Source organism: Anguilla rostrata, chromosome 8 (assembly GCF_018555375.3).
Source record: "Anguilla rostrata isolate EN2019 chromosome 8, ASM1855537v3, whole genome shotgun sequence".
NCBI classification, from domain to species: domain Eukaryota; kingdom Metazoa; phylum Chordata; class Actinopteri; order Anguilliformes; family Anguillidae; genus Anguilla; species Anguilla rostrata.
This window is the reverse complement of record NC_057940.1, coordinates 12489024-12503029: the sequence shown is the minus strand read 5'-3', so window position 1 is coordinate 12503029 and position 14006 is coordinate 12489024. Positions and strand designations below refer to the sequence as shown.

The window sequence follows — 14006 nt, the reverse complement described above, 5'->3', positions numbered from 1 at the left end:
ACCTGAGGAGCCTGCAGTTCATCTGTAGAGCTGCACATGAAATGTCTTCCTACGATGGCTATGCAAGCAACCCTGTCTGCACTCTTCCAATTCAACACCAGAGTGTTGCAGCATGAGCCTGATTGGCTATTTAAAACTGTGACAAAAGGGGTGAAAAGCATGAAAAATAAGTAATTCAGGTTTTAAGGCCTTTTTAGTAATCTCAGGGATGTACTTTATGTCGACATAACTCCCAGGAAAAGAAAAGACTCTAAAACTTGGTTAAAAACTCAGGAAATAAGTTAGAAAATAGCAAAACTTTAAATTCGATCTAAATGTGCACAAAGGTGCACAAAAGCATGGCTGCACGTTGCAAACGAGCCATTTTATCACTGGCTTTACTTCCTCCTTAGGCACCTCAGGTGAAGGCGGCTGGAATACTTCAGCGGCCCAAACGAGCGTGGCGTACAGCAATTAGGCACCATTAAGTTGGGACACCTGGGCCCAGATTCAGTGTCTACTAGTGCACTCCTCTTGAAAGATTCAACAGATCTGAACCCCCCCCCCAACAGAGACTACCATCATATCATACCTCTGTTTGGGAGGGGAAGATGTGAACAGTCCTAATTGTCTGGTGGAGAAATCTTACAAACCACTCCTCCCTCCTCCCTCCCAATCCCTCGATTTGCTTCCAAAAGGGAAAAAATGAAAATGACTTATCTCCTGCCAAAGAGCATCATCTGAAATATTAAGCATCCCAGACACTGGTATTGTTGCTGGTTTACTGTTTTTTTCATAGCAGTACAGTACAAAAGTGTTTGGAAAGGAATCAGCCAATCAGGAGAGTCCTGTGGCATCCTAATGACAGACCTTTAATGGCCAGAGATTATAATACGCAGTTATAGGGGGACCTGGCTTCAGTTAGCCAGCCCATAATCTTCTGCTCCTGAACACGCGCAAGTACATTATTGACTCAGAATTCACACATCCAGTAAGAATAAACAGATGCATAAGTAAGCGAAGGGAAGATAAAATGCATTGTACCAGCTGTGGAAATGGGGCTTTCGCTGTTATCAGGGTTGAACAGTCTCACGATGGGAGCGACTCTTTTGGCAATAGGCTGATAGCATTCAGAGGCTGCCTCCGCTAGCCTAAATTGCATGGCACGTCAGTGCCGTTGCTATTGAAGAGACGCTCGAGATTACACGGAGACGGTGATCTCAGCGGTCCCTGTGCTGTAGTCTGGAGAAGCATGCTCTGTGCTGTTTAACTTTAAAAAACACAGCAAGCTCTCCAATCCTTTTATGACTGAACTGGGCCATTTCTCATGGTCAGGAGCGAGTACTCATGGTGCTTTTTATATACTGCTTGAGTAGCGGGCCTGTATTTTCCGTCCAGCCACCACCACATGACTCATTAGGGCTGTGTTCTCATGAAAAATGCATTTTTATTTACCCTGGGAGAGGCGGAGTGAAATCTTTTTTCGTGGGATATTCCGGGAGCTGGAAGAGGAAGGATTTTGAGCGCGTGCCGTGTCGGGAGCGGGTGTGCAGAGACGGCTCTGCGCGTGGCTCTGAGAAAGCGGGCTGCCGCTTGCGTCTGTAGTTCCCTCCGCGCCGCGTGTCAGAAACTCCGAAACTCAGACCGCCCTATCACGCTGAGCCGGCGCAGCGGCAAGCGCGCGAACCCGCTCTCCGCCGTCCCCGCCATTACGCGAGGACTGGAGGATTGTGGGACGTGCTGAGCGCAAGCAGCTACAGTGGCAGAATGTGGCTGTTCCTTGTCGATGGGCGGCTGGGCTGAAACGGGGATGGGAACCTTCGGGAACATTACGGAGGTTGAGAACATTCTGTCCCCAGTCAAGAATTTCTGTTTCTCCTTCGCTTTGCTCGATGGATTTAAGTGAGCGCAACTTCCTTCTTAAGATTTTCTTTTTCAAATGTTGATTGAATCAAGGCCAGTGAGTCACGGTTAAAGAGGAAATGCATAATGAGAGGAAGAGTACGTCCTTTTCATTCCTGTCTTAAAACAGGCGTCCGTGGATTGCATTGTTTCTTCCTGTCTGCCTGCTGAGTTTGTCTCTCCTGTGCTCCCCCAGTGGGACGGTGTGGGACCCCTCCCCGAGTCCGCAGACCCCCCCAAAGGAATCCAGATGCTGTGGCACCCCTCCATCGTCAAACCCTACCTCATCCTCCTCTCCGAGTGCTCGAACCCAGACACGCTGGAGGGAGCCGCTGGTGCCCTGCAGAATCTGGCAGCTGGCAGCTGGAAGGTAGGCTCTGGTCACATGGTACGGTCACATGGCTCGCTGAAATAGTCATATGGTACGGTCACATGGGTTGCTGCAAGAATCGCATGGTACTGTCACATGGGTCCCTGAAAGAGTCACATGGCTCATTTCCAGGGGTAATTGTGCCTGATCCTCATGACAGTGTATGAAACTATCCAGAAATTACCCCTACGAAACACAGCTTTCTCCACTGTCTACACCCCCAGAGAGAAACCTGGCCAACTACCCCACCCCCCCCTTTTCCCCACCCCATCCTAGGCACCAATAATTTTGGGTGAGGGGTCGTTGTGCTTACCAGGCCAGGTAGGGTGAGATAAGTCAACAGAGCCGTTATAGCCATTATATCTATATTAAATCTCTAGCAATATCAGAAGGATATGGACTGTAACAGATGCTGAGACCCTTAGGGCATCCAAGACCAGGCGTGCACTTTAAACATCTGTCAGCGTGTTAGCATGTTCAAATCTGGGTACATGCGTTTTGTCAGTCCCATCAGATGCTCTTATGAGCTATATAAAGGGTTGCTCCTTCACACGTGATGACGTCACTGCATTTTCATGTGCACGAGGCGTGTTCATGTATAGATCACGGGGAAAGACGGAGGGAGAAACAAAGCGTGCGGTAGAACCACGGTTGGCTCAGCTTAAAACCCACATCCCCAGCGGTCGGCCAATCGCAAGCTTGTCCTTTCTGTGGCGGTGACGTCACCCCAAAAAAACAGGCCTGCAGGCGCTCCCCGGCCCTGCTGTGTCTGCACACCGCTGCTGAGAATTCCTCCGTGGCGCGTGTGATAGAGTTATAGATCCTTATCGCTCCGAGGTGAATATAAATGAGTTTTTTTTTTTCCCTACCTGCAAAGAGCCTCGCTACGAGGCTGTTCTTCGGCAGCGGTCACATGCGGACAGGCAGGGGAGGTGCCATTCCTGTGCTTTCTTTCCCAATTTAGCGCCGCTCCGCTTGGCGTCCACGCGGCGCGTTAAACAGGGCTGACCTTCACTCCGGACAGCCGTGTTCCGGAAGCTTTGGGAAATCTCGCCGTTCTCTCTCCCTCCTTAAATGCTGAAAGAAGCAAGGGCACCAAGTGTGCGTTAATTATTCAGGTTTCTTATTCTGTGCCCGCAAAACCTAATTAACTTAATAAAATTAGTTTTATCTATTTATGCTGCACTAATACAGAGACTGTCTATAGCCTAAGGCCTGCTTGCCTACTCTTTGCCCTGTCTTACATTAAATGAAGCATGGTAGATATTTCAAGGCTTATGCAATAATTTACTTGGAATAGTAATCATTTATTTTTATATTTGACTTATATTTAATTTGAGGACTGTGCACTGGATGGTTCAGTGTTTATTTACAAACTCTTTGATTGGAAAAAAAACTAGGAAAAATAGAGGAAAACTTGTGATGACTCACAAGAGACCAAGTACAAACATAGCAACCGATCTGGGTCTCAGACTTGATTTAACTGCAGTTTTGCTTTAGTAGGAATGTATGTCACTTCAGAAAGGCCTAACCCATGCTGCTCAGTGAAGGTACCACTTTCTAGACCAAAATCAATGTGATTCAATGTCATCAGACAGTGAACCTGAAACAGCCCTTCTTTTCCCTCCTCTCCCTCTCTCTTTCTCTCTCTCTCACACATACACACTCTCTCACTCTACTTCTCTCTCTTCTCTCTTTCTCTCTCTCTTGCTTGCTCTCTCTCTCTTTCTTTCTCTCTCTCTCCTCCACAGTGGTCACACAAACATGTACGGAGAGAATTAAACTGAACATTAGGATCTAGAGTTTAATTCATCAGTAACCTGCAAAAAGGCCTTAAATCAGTGGTGTGAGCACTGGAAGAGGACAGACAGTTTTATTTTTTAGATTTATTAAGATTTTTATATCTATTCTCAGTTTTTCCCATTTGTTTTCTTTTTAATACAGTGATAAATACTGCTTGTTTATTTGATGATTTGATTTAAAGTCAGTTTAGAAAAAAGCGCTAAACTTTAAAAAGCCCCCTCTTCTTATCCTGTCTCTTTCTGTCTCTCAAACATTCTCTCTCTCTGTACTCTATATATCTCTCTGTCTGGCTCTGTCTCTCCCTCTGTCCTCTCTTTGTCTCTCTCTCCCACTCTCTGTCACTCCCTCTGTCTCTCTCCTTATCTCTCTCTCCCACTCTCTCCCTTCCTGTCTCTCCCCCTCTATCCCCCCCTCTGTCAATCTTCCGGTCTCTCTCCCTATCTCTTTCCCTTTCCCTCTCTCTCTCTCTCTCTCCCCCTTTCTCTCCCTTTCTCTCCCTCTCTCTTCCTCTCTCTCTCTTTCTCTCTCTCTTTCTCTCTCTCTCTTCCTCCCTCGGCAGTGGTCTGTGTATATCCGTGCGGCGGTGAGGAAGGAGAAGGGCCTCCCCATCCTGGTGGAGCTCTTAAGGATAGACAACGACCGGGTGGTGTGCGCCGTGGCAACGGCCTTGCGGAACATGGCCTTGGACGTGAGGAACAAGGAGCTCATCGGTGGGTTTCCGTTCTCCCTTCGCGCTCCTCACGCTCTTCCTCAGTCTCTGTCGGAGTGAATGACGCTGGGTGTAAAAGCCTCCAGCTCTCTGAACACGGCTAACACAGGTGTTCAGGGGCGTGCGGGCCTTTTCTGACTTCCCCCAGCACACTCCAGTCACAGCCACATCAGGGCAGTGCCATTATGAGGAGAATACAGTATGTGCCTTTTGGATTTTACGCTTATTGTGAAATACACCAGTGCTGTTGAGGAATTTGTTCCAGTGCCAGGGGGGATTATCAAAGCCGGTAAGGTATTTTTAGGATTTAATTACGGTGTGTCTGTGTGACAAGTGGTTGAATTCAGCCCTTTAAAGCAATCTGTGACCAGAAGTCCTTCTTTTTTTGTCAGTGCTGTCTTGGCACAATGTGCAGCCAAAACTCTAGGGTCCCCTTGGTATATTTTATGAGGCAAGGACTTTCAAGATTACTGTAAACTTCTTCTGTTCCTTTTTAAATTTGTTTTTAGGACAGTTCTGGGTGGTTGTTTTTTGCACAGACCAGCTTGTCTGTTCGAAATGTTCTCTTTATGACACTGCTAACAGGCTTATTGATCTTTTTTCCCTCATAAACTTGGTTTCCTGTTGGGCCATTGGCGTTTCCATGGCAACTAAATCTTCCAGTCTTTGTTTGCCGGCTTCTGTGCCAATGGGAAACTTTGAGAGGCTGCAGTGTTATTGCAAGTTTTGGAATTATAAATAGGGTTGGTTATGTTACTGGTAATTAGATGATGCTGCTTATATAGAGCATAATTAGACGACCAACACCTTCCCCCACCCCATCTGAAATTAAATGTGTCATATGATGCAGAAATCGAATGCTTGTGCAGTGCAGTCAGAATATTTTTTAAAGCCAAATAAGATGGCTGCATCAGGAATTTGTGGGAAATATAGTAATTCTGGAAAATGAATGTCTTTTATTTTTGTCATACAGCCCTTTTATCCATTGTCAAAATCACTTTTTGGATTTAAGATGATAATGTTACCATTTTTTGTTGAATTGACATGTTGGTTTTGGTTTTTCTTGCCTCTTTCTCTTCCATTTCGACTCAGAGTCAGTGCCCCTGTCACTGTGTGGTAAAGCAATGTAACGTCCAGCTCTGATAGAGCCGTCTTTGCACCATTTTAGCCACGAGGTGGGTCTGGCAAACAGGCCTGGGCTACCCAAGCAGCCAGAACCGCTGCAGATGAACGAGCGTGTGGACGGCCGCAGAGTGGAGACGGAACACGGCGAGGGTCAGAGCGCGAGCCGGCCCTCCCGCTGCGTTTGTTTGAGGCCCGGCGTACAGCCGCAGGCTCGAAGCACATTCTGCACCTCTCTGTACCACACAGTTCCACACAACAAGCACATTCTGCGCCTCTCTGTACCACACAGTTCCACACAACAAGCACATTCTGCACCTCTCTGTACCACACAGTTCCACACAACAAGCACATTCTGCGCCTCTCTGTACCACACAGTTCCACACAACAAGCACATTCTGCACCTCTCTGTACCACACAGTTCCACACAACAAGCACATTCTGCGCCTCTCTGTACCACACAGTTCCACACAACAAGCACATTCTGCGCCTCTCTGTACCACACAGTTCCACACAACAAGCACATTCTGCGCCTCTCTGTACCACACAGTTCCACACAACAAGCACATTCTGCGCCTCTCTGTACCACACAGTTCCACACAACAAGCACATTCTGCACCTCTCTGTACCACACAGTTCCACACAACAAGCACATTCTGCACCTCTCTGTACCACACAGTTCCACACAACAAGCACATTCTGCACCTCTCTGTACCACACAGTTCCACACAATCAGCGAGTCTGCCACTCTCCCCTCACCACACAGGTATCACAAAAAAACATTCTGACCCCCTCTGTACCACACGTCTCCACAAAACAAAATTCTGCACCTCTTTACCACAGTTCCACACAACAAGCACATTCTGCTCCTTCTGTACCACAGTTCCACACAACAAGCACATTCTGCACCTCTCTGTACCGCACAGTTCCACACAACAAGCACATTCTGCACCTCTCTGTACCACACAGTTCCACACAACAAGGACATTCTGCACCTCTCTGTACCACACAGTTCCACACAACAAGCACATTCTGCACCTCTCTGTACCACACAGTTCCACACAACAAGCACATTCTGCACCTCTCTGTACCACACAGTTCCACACAACAAGCACATTCTGCACCTCTCTGTACCACACAGTTTTTTGACTGATTTTCTCTGCGGGAGGTCGGCTCTCGCAGTTTTTTTCTCTCCTCCCCCTCGACTGCCATTAAAGGAAGTAATTGACAGAGATATTAAAGCATTGAACTCCACGTGGCGACGTGTCACGAGCACGTCTGTACACTAATGGGATTTTCACACATTTTTACTGCAGTTTTCATCCAGTTACTTGTTTTATTTTATCGTGTTTGCTTTTCTCCATTCTTTTTTTCTCCTTGGTCCTTGGCCTGCATTTTTTCACGAGAAACGTTATGAGGAACGATGCTCGAGTGTAGATTGCCTGAGAGCAACCGAGGTGCTGTTAATGCCCCTTTAGAGTGTCAGCAGTCCATTAAAGCCGTATTGGCTGTCAGGACCCCAGGCGCTTGTTCTGTGGGGGAGGGGAGGGGAGGGTGGGAGTCAACTCCCTTCCAGCCGTAGAGGTCATTGAATTCATTGAGCTGAAGCTGGTGCTGATGTCCACTTCAGCCTTACGGGTCTAATTGGGAGCCTGAAATTCAATTTGACCATTTAGAGCTGTAAACTGTACCCTTAATTGTTGGTTTACATTGCATGGCATTCGTTTGGCAGGGACTCTTTTTCCAGAGAAACATACTATATGAGAGTGAACGTACAAAGAAGTGTTAGTATGATCATGGCTTCTGGATTGTCGATTTTGCCATGTGCATTTTGCGAGAATGGTACTGCCCACTGCAGAGGTCACAGAGTTTGTAAAACATATTTGTTGGTGTTCAGCTTGGGGCTCATGATTAGTGCTGATTTTTTTAAAGCCCTTATGTGTACAAGTGTCTGCAAACACAGTGCTGCTGTGTATCTCAGGGTTAGCCAAGCAACCACATACTCAACCAGAGACGTTTCAAATGTGCCTCTTATTTTATTGTTGCCGTTCTGTATAACATTTACAGGCAGTTCTGATTTAGGTAAGTCTGTTTCTTTGTTTCCTCTTTTTTTTCTCTTTGATCCAGTTAGCTCTGGTCTACAGGGTTGCCAGGTTAGTTTTAAAATTCCCCAGCCAGTGTCATCTGCCAGCTAAAGAAATAAAAGTCAAGGAAAGTTCAGTGGACTAAATTCAAGAATGCTGAAAAGATTAAGAATCAAAGTTACTTAGATTAAACCTATGCTTAGTTCTTTTGTCCCAAAAACTTATTCCAAAAAAGAAAACTTCAATCTTTTTTTGTGCAATAGTGTTCTCTCAAGCATGAAAAACATCAACCGTTCAACAGAACACTTTTCTCACAGTCTCATTGATGATAGAAAGGTATATATTTTTGGCAGGGCTGGATTACCCTCATCCTATTAAGTGTTAAGTGGCTTTAAGTTGCGGCCAGGGTTCCGTGGATTTCCACTGCATTACACCACCCAGTGATGCGGGAGGAGCTCACGGTTTCCAGCTGCTGTCTGTTAGAGGTGATCACAGACCTTCAGAAGACACTAGCTCTCTCCTGCAGTGGACCGAGGTGTGTGATATAGTCAGTGGCTCACTGTTGAGCGCACACCATTTAGCTACTGTTCTCCTGGCAGCATTGATTCGAGAGACAGAGACACAACTAGCGATGCCAAATTGTGGAGAAATAAAGGGATGTTTAAGCAAACTGTGTGGTCCAAACTTCGTTGAATCACTGCGCCTTAAACTGAAGTCACAAATTTAGATGAGCATTGTTTAGTTTTTGTTTGTATGTCTGATTTTCGGATAATAACTTAAAGTAAGTAAAGATGTGATGGTGTAACATTTATGGGTACCAGGTAATTTCTGATATGAACCTAATATGTGGGGATGTCACATTTATGGCTACCAGGTTTGAGATGTTCTTTACAACTCAGTAAGAGAATATTCAGTCTAGCACCATGGAGTGTTCTGTCTGAGAACACCCATTCAAAATCGTATAAATAAACAAAGACTGCGGACATTCAGTGCGGTGCTTCACATCCTAAATAATACACAGAAGAATGGTCAATACATCTTGTACAGCGGAGGTGTTTGTAGAGAAACGTCTGTTGATTGTTCTCCCATTTGTTTTGTAATGGACAAGGCTAGGCATTATTCCTCCTGCAGGTCAGCTTTGTGCTCCCCCTGTTTCACCAATCCCTCACCGTCACTAGCTGGAATACTGCATCACTTTCTGGCTGCATGCACATCGTGCACCATCAGCAGGAGTGCTTTTAAGTTTAGCAACCGGTAGAAAATGGAAATTTGGAGATATTTATGTTTTGAGAAATGCAGTTCTGCTCTACCAATACAGTAGCTGAGCAAGTGTGTGTGTGTGTGTCTGTGTGTGCTTGTGTGTCTATAATATGAATACTAGCATTAACATTACTTTTAGCATTTACTTATTGGACCTTTCATAAAATATACCACTTTATGTGTTATGGTGGATAAATGTTATTGTATAGGGCTGTTTATACTTTAGACTTGTGTCCTTTGTTCTATTGTCTAATTCATGTGTGACTGGACTGCAGTGTATGGCCCCGTGAACCAGATGAAATAATAATATGGCAGGGGTGCTGTCCTTGGTGCTGATTGTGCAGGACTGTTTGTTCCACCATAAGAATCAGATGCTGTCCTTGGTGCTGATTGTATTAGTTCCCTGTGATGAGGGAGTCCGTGCCTCATAGACTTTGAGTGTTTCTTCCTTTAGTAAAAATGAAGCTGGTAATCTGGTAGCCTTTTTTCCCTAAGAATTCTGGGATTTTAAAAAGTGTGAAAGCCACAATTCCAAGGTGATGTTTTACCTTGTGCACAATTATATCTATATATTTTTTATTTATTTATTTATTTATTTTTTATATCCCTTATACTTTTTTCTGGTCTGTAATTCAAAAATCAGTTTTCACTACTGAAAATTCAGGAAGTGTCTGTTTCCAGTGAGGCAGAGCTGATAAACTCCCCCAACTGTCCTTTACTGGTGGCTTTTAGCCTGTGGGCACCTGAAACCTAACTGGGTGAAACTAGTGCCACTGTAACCAGAGCACCCTGGATGACATAAACTCGCCTTAGCCCTGGTGGATAGCAGCTTACTCTGTTCTATTCCCACGGACTCAGCTGGGGACAAAGCCAAGGCTCGAATCTGCAACACCAGGGACCAGTCATTACCAATGCCTTTGGTAACAAACAGCTCAGAGCTAGGTGCCCAAGGAGCTTTGTTTAGATCCTTACCCTCTGTAATGAGTTTCTCTTTTTGAGTTATGAATTCATAATTAAATCAGGCTATGTGCAAGAATCGAAAAACAAGCACAGTAATTTCTTGAGTGTGTGGATTGAATGAATGTTTAAATGATCTTTGCATCCATCTTTCATATTCATTTCAAATCAACCGTGACGGTTTTATGCTGTAGTCCTCTCTCTGTGAGAATGCACAAGAACAGATTGGTTTGAGAGTTTTGTGGCTTTGCCTCTTAAATACAGAACTCGTGCTCCTCAATGTTCCCCCTGCCCCTGCCAACGCCCTGACCCTTGAACTCTGACCTCTCAGGCAAGTACGCCATGCGCGACCTGGTGCACCGCCTGCCTGGGACCAACAACAACAACAGCAGCGGCGGCAGTGGCAACGCCGCGGCGACCACCAACGGCGCCCCCAGCAAGGCCATGTCCGACGACACGGTGACCGCCATCTGCTGTGCCCTGCACGAGGTCATCACCAAAAACATGGAGAACACCAAGGCGCTGCGCGACGCCGGCGGCATCGAGAAGCTCATCGGCATCGCCCGCAGCAAAGGAGACAAGTGAGTCCCCCCACTTCCACAGAGAACGCGTCCGAGGGTGTCCCCTCTCCCCAAAAATCCTCAATCGCCATTTTAAACATGCTGCTAAATTGGGTGTAGTGGGGGGGGGTGGGGGGGCGGGTGGCGTCGGGGGAGGTGGGCTCTTCTGCTTCTCCACGAGAAAAGGTGACCATTTTCTTTTTCAGTCTTAACACAGAAAATGTGTGTGAACTTTTCACCCCTCCTCAAATTACCCTGAATGAATTTTATGAAATAGTTGGAATCTTGGAAATTGAAGGAGAGTGAGTTTCTACACTGTTAAAGACCTTGGATCCCCAGTAAAGGATCAATCAGCACTCAGGCCCCTCACAACCAAATGCTGCCAGGGGATTTTCCCATGATGCATTTCAGGATGTCACCAGTCAATAGATTCCTTAGATTGGAGTCATGTTAAGGGGTGTTAGGTTCAGGACTGTCAGATTCGAGGTCGGGCATGGAGAAAGTACCCTTTGATATCTGATTAGATGTTTTTATAAATACCACTTTTCTTGCCAGGGCATGTAACAGCCATGCACGTGTCAGATAGGGTTCTCTTCAGATCGTTTTCCACCATGTCGGTGTGTGCTGTAATTTGGCCAGTAATTATGAGATACTTGGCAGAGCTGACTGGTTTAAGTGCACTCCACTGTGATTGAGTGCCAACTGAAAAAGTGCCTCAGCCAGTCAGATGCAGGGGTAGAGCAGTGGGCGGAGATGACACAAAGGCTCCTATATAGAATCCCGTCTGTTAACTGGCTGAGCTGATGATAATAGCTCTTCCTTCAGGAATTGGCGCTGATTTCCTTTTAAGAGGTGGTAAGTGTGCAGCAGTAGACCTGATGCTGTTTGTGTGTGGCCGCCGTTGATAAGAGTGGAGAATCCCAAGGTCAGCCCCATATCTTTCTGTGAGGGTGATAGGTATGGCACAGCAGTATGGAGGTTTTAAGACGCTTAATGCTGATGGATTGCCGGTTTGTGCTGTGGTGCCAACAAAAGCATTGGGAGGACCTTGGGAACTGGGAGTGAGGTTTGTTTCCTGCTCTCTACTGTGATAGAGACTCTTCTTTGTACCAAACCATCATGGAGACATACAGGTTTTATTACAGTCTAATAAATTTCCTTCAAATAATAATAATAATAATAATAACTATTATTATTATTAGTAGTAGTAGTGGTAGTATTAAAATAATACTAATGATTATAACAATACTTATACTACTAATATGTCATGCTAGAATTTTAGGTCAATCACGCTATTAAAAATTGCTTTGACATCACGTGTTTCAGAGGAGAGCACATGGTCTACTAAATTGATTTAGGTTGCAGCCATAAGCATGGTGTGCAAAATTGGCTGAAAAGGGGGCAAAAGCCTAAAGGATTCTCTAGAACTTACTGGCCACACTGTTTTATCTTTTTAGTTCATTTTTAATATTTTTTCATTTAATCCTGGAGCTTCATACTGTAATTCTTAACAATGATTTTTTTAAATGGTAAGTCTCCAACAATAGTTTTGTAATAACTAATAATTTTCTCTAAAATATTACTCCACCTTGTGCTGAATTTGATTTGTGCAGTTATACTACTTTAATTTCCACAGTATCTATTACTTCTTCATGCCTAGGCTCTGAGTCAGTGCTCTTTGCAAAGTGTGTTATTATCGAGGTTTTGGGATCTGAAAGGGGGGGTTTACGACCGTGACTGGCAGGACCTGGAGCTCCTGATGAAGGGGACAGTAGGTGAGGAGGTCACGTTATAGGGGACGGGTCTCCGTGGAAGCGGGGAAGCAACAACACTGAGCTACAAAGGCAGTTGCGGGTTGAAACTGTAATTACCTCTGAATATCCTTAATAGAGCCGAATAAGGAGGCCTTGGTGCTAAATGGTTCAGACAGCCCTATTTATCCCCAGCTAATTGCATTTTACCGCGTCCATTGTATTTTAATTAGCAGGATCTTGACGCTGTTGGGTCAGATCCCGACCCGAAATCCTTTTTGTTTTTTTGCGTGGTGACTGACACAGTTGTGAAGTATTGCTCCTTTACTTCCCCCCTTTTACTTAATATAGCGCTTAACAAAGGAGCTGTCAGAGAGTGCCTTGCACAGCACATTGCAGAGAAACAATGCAGGTTATTACAGACACGCTAGGAAATCTCAGAGAAAAGCTGGGCAATTAATCAATGACAGAGGAGAACAAACGGCCTGGAATGATAACACTGAAAACAGTGAGGTATATTTAAGCTGCTCCGGTTTCTGAACAGTCATAGGCCTTGATGTGTGGTACAGTTATATATAGTAAGGCAGTGAGTAACCAACCGTGTTCCTGATGATTGACCGTCCGGTAGGTTTTCATTCCAACTCGAACAAAGAACGTCTCATTCAAAAGCTAGCGGTCTTGTAGTGGTGCTAATTAGCAGAGTCAAGTGTGCCAAAGGAAAACCTACAGGATGGTAGACATCCAGGAATGGGATTGGTTACCACTGTAATGAGGTATCTCTGAGGTTCATATATGCTCTTTTCAAACATGTTTGAATCGGTTTCAATTTTTTTAAGGTGGAATGAGCTGCTGAATTTGTATCTATGTATATTAATTAATATTTCAGTAAAGGACCATCAGATGACTGTTGGGTTATCGTCTGTTATTGGGTGATGTTTAAGAGAGCTCAAGCGTTTACTCATGAGAGTGTTTACATTGAGTGTGGGAAATACAGCTATTAAATGCCTTTCGTATTCTATCACTATATTTACTTAAATTCATTATATTAGTACAAACAGGTGCTGTAGGGTTTTGTTTAAACATAAAGATCGCAAGTGAATTTATCTCTTCGTAAATCTGTAGCCCTCTTAAAAAACTCACTCCGGTCGTTCCTGCCATTTGGTTTTCTTTTCTAAGGCCGACAAATGAAATGGCAGTTAAATGTGTGATTTGCGGCATGGCGAACTGCCAGCCTGTCGTTTTTTGTCTGACAGACCGTGTGCAGCTGAACTGGCTCTGGCAGGTGTGGTGTGGGACGCAGCGCCCTGTGTAATGTCCTGTACCTGCTCCTGTGTTTCAGGCACTCTCCCAAAGTGGTGAAGGCCGCATCCCAGGTCCTCAGCAGCATGTGGCAGTACAGAGACCTGCGGAGCCTCTACAAGAAGGTAAGGCCCACTCACCCCCCCACCCCACCGCATGCAGCTGGCTCACTCAGCTCCAATCACTGTAGTCCGGACGGTTTTACAACCA

The 14006-nt window shown here is 45.3% G+C and overlaps 1 protein-coding gene across 11 annotated transcripts in view; it reads left to right on the top strand.

Moving 5' to 3' along the window:
• The window catches only part of LOC135260850 (catenin delta-2-like), a 178266-nt gene that overhangs the window by 144085 nt on the left and 20175 nt on the right, over nucleotides 1–14006 (top strand). For 7 of the 11 annotated variants that reach the window (XM_064346484.1, XM_064346487.1, XM_064346486.1 and 4 more), the window contains 5 exons: nucleotides 2078–2251; nucleotides 4003–4017; nucleotides 4614–4764; nucleotides 10518–10767; nucleotides 13837–13921. In XM_064346484.1, coding sequence (XP_064202554.1) covers nucleotides 2078–2251; nucleotides 4003–4017; nucleotides 4614–4764; nucleotides 10518–10767; nucleotides 13837–13921 — 675 coding nt within the window. The remainder of the gene's footprint in view (nucleotides 1–2077; nucleotides 2252–4002; nucleotides 4018–4613; nucleotides 4765–10517; nucleotides 10768–13836; nucleotides 13922–14006) is intronic. The other 4 variants (XM_064346485.1, XM_064346488.1, XM_064346494.1 and 1 more) reach the window with 1 other exon arrangement.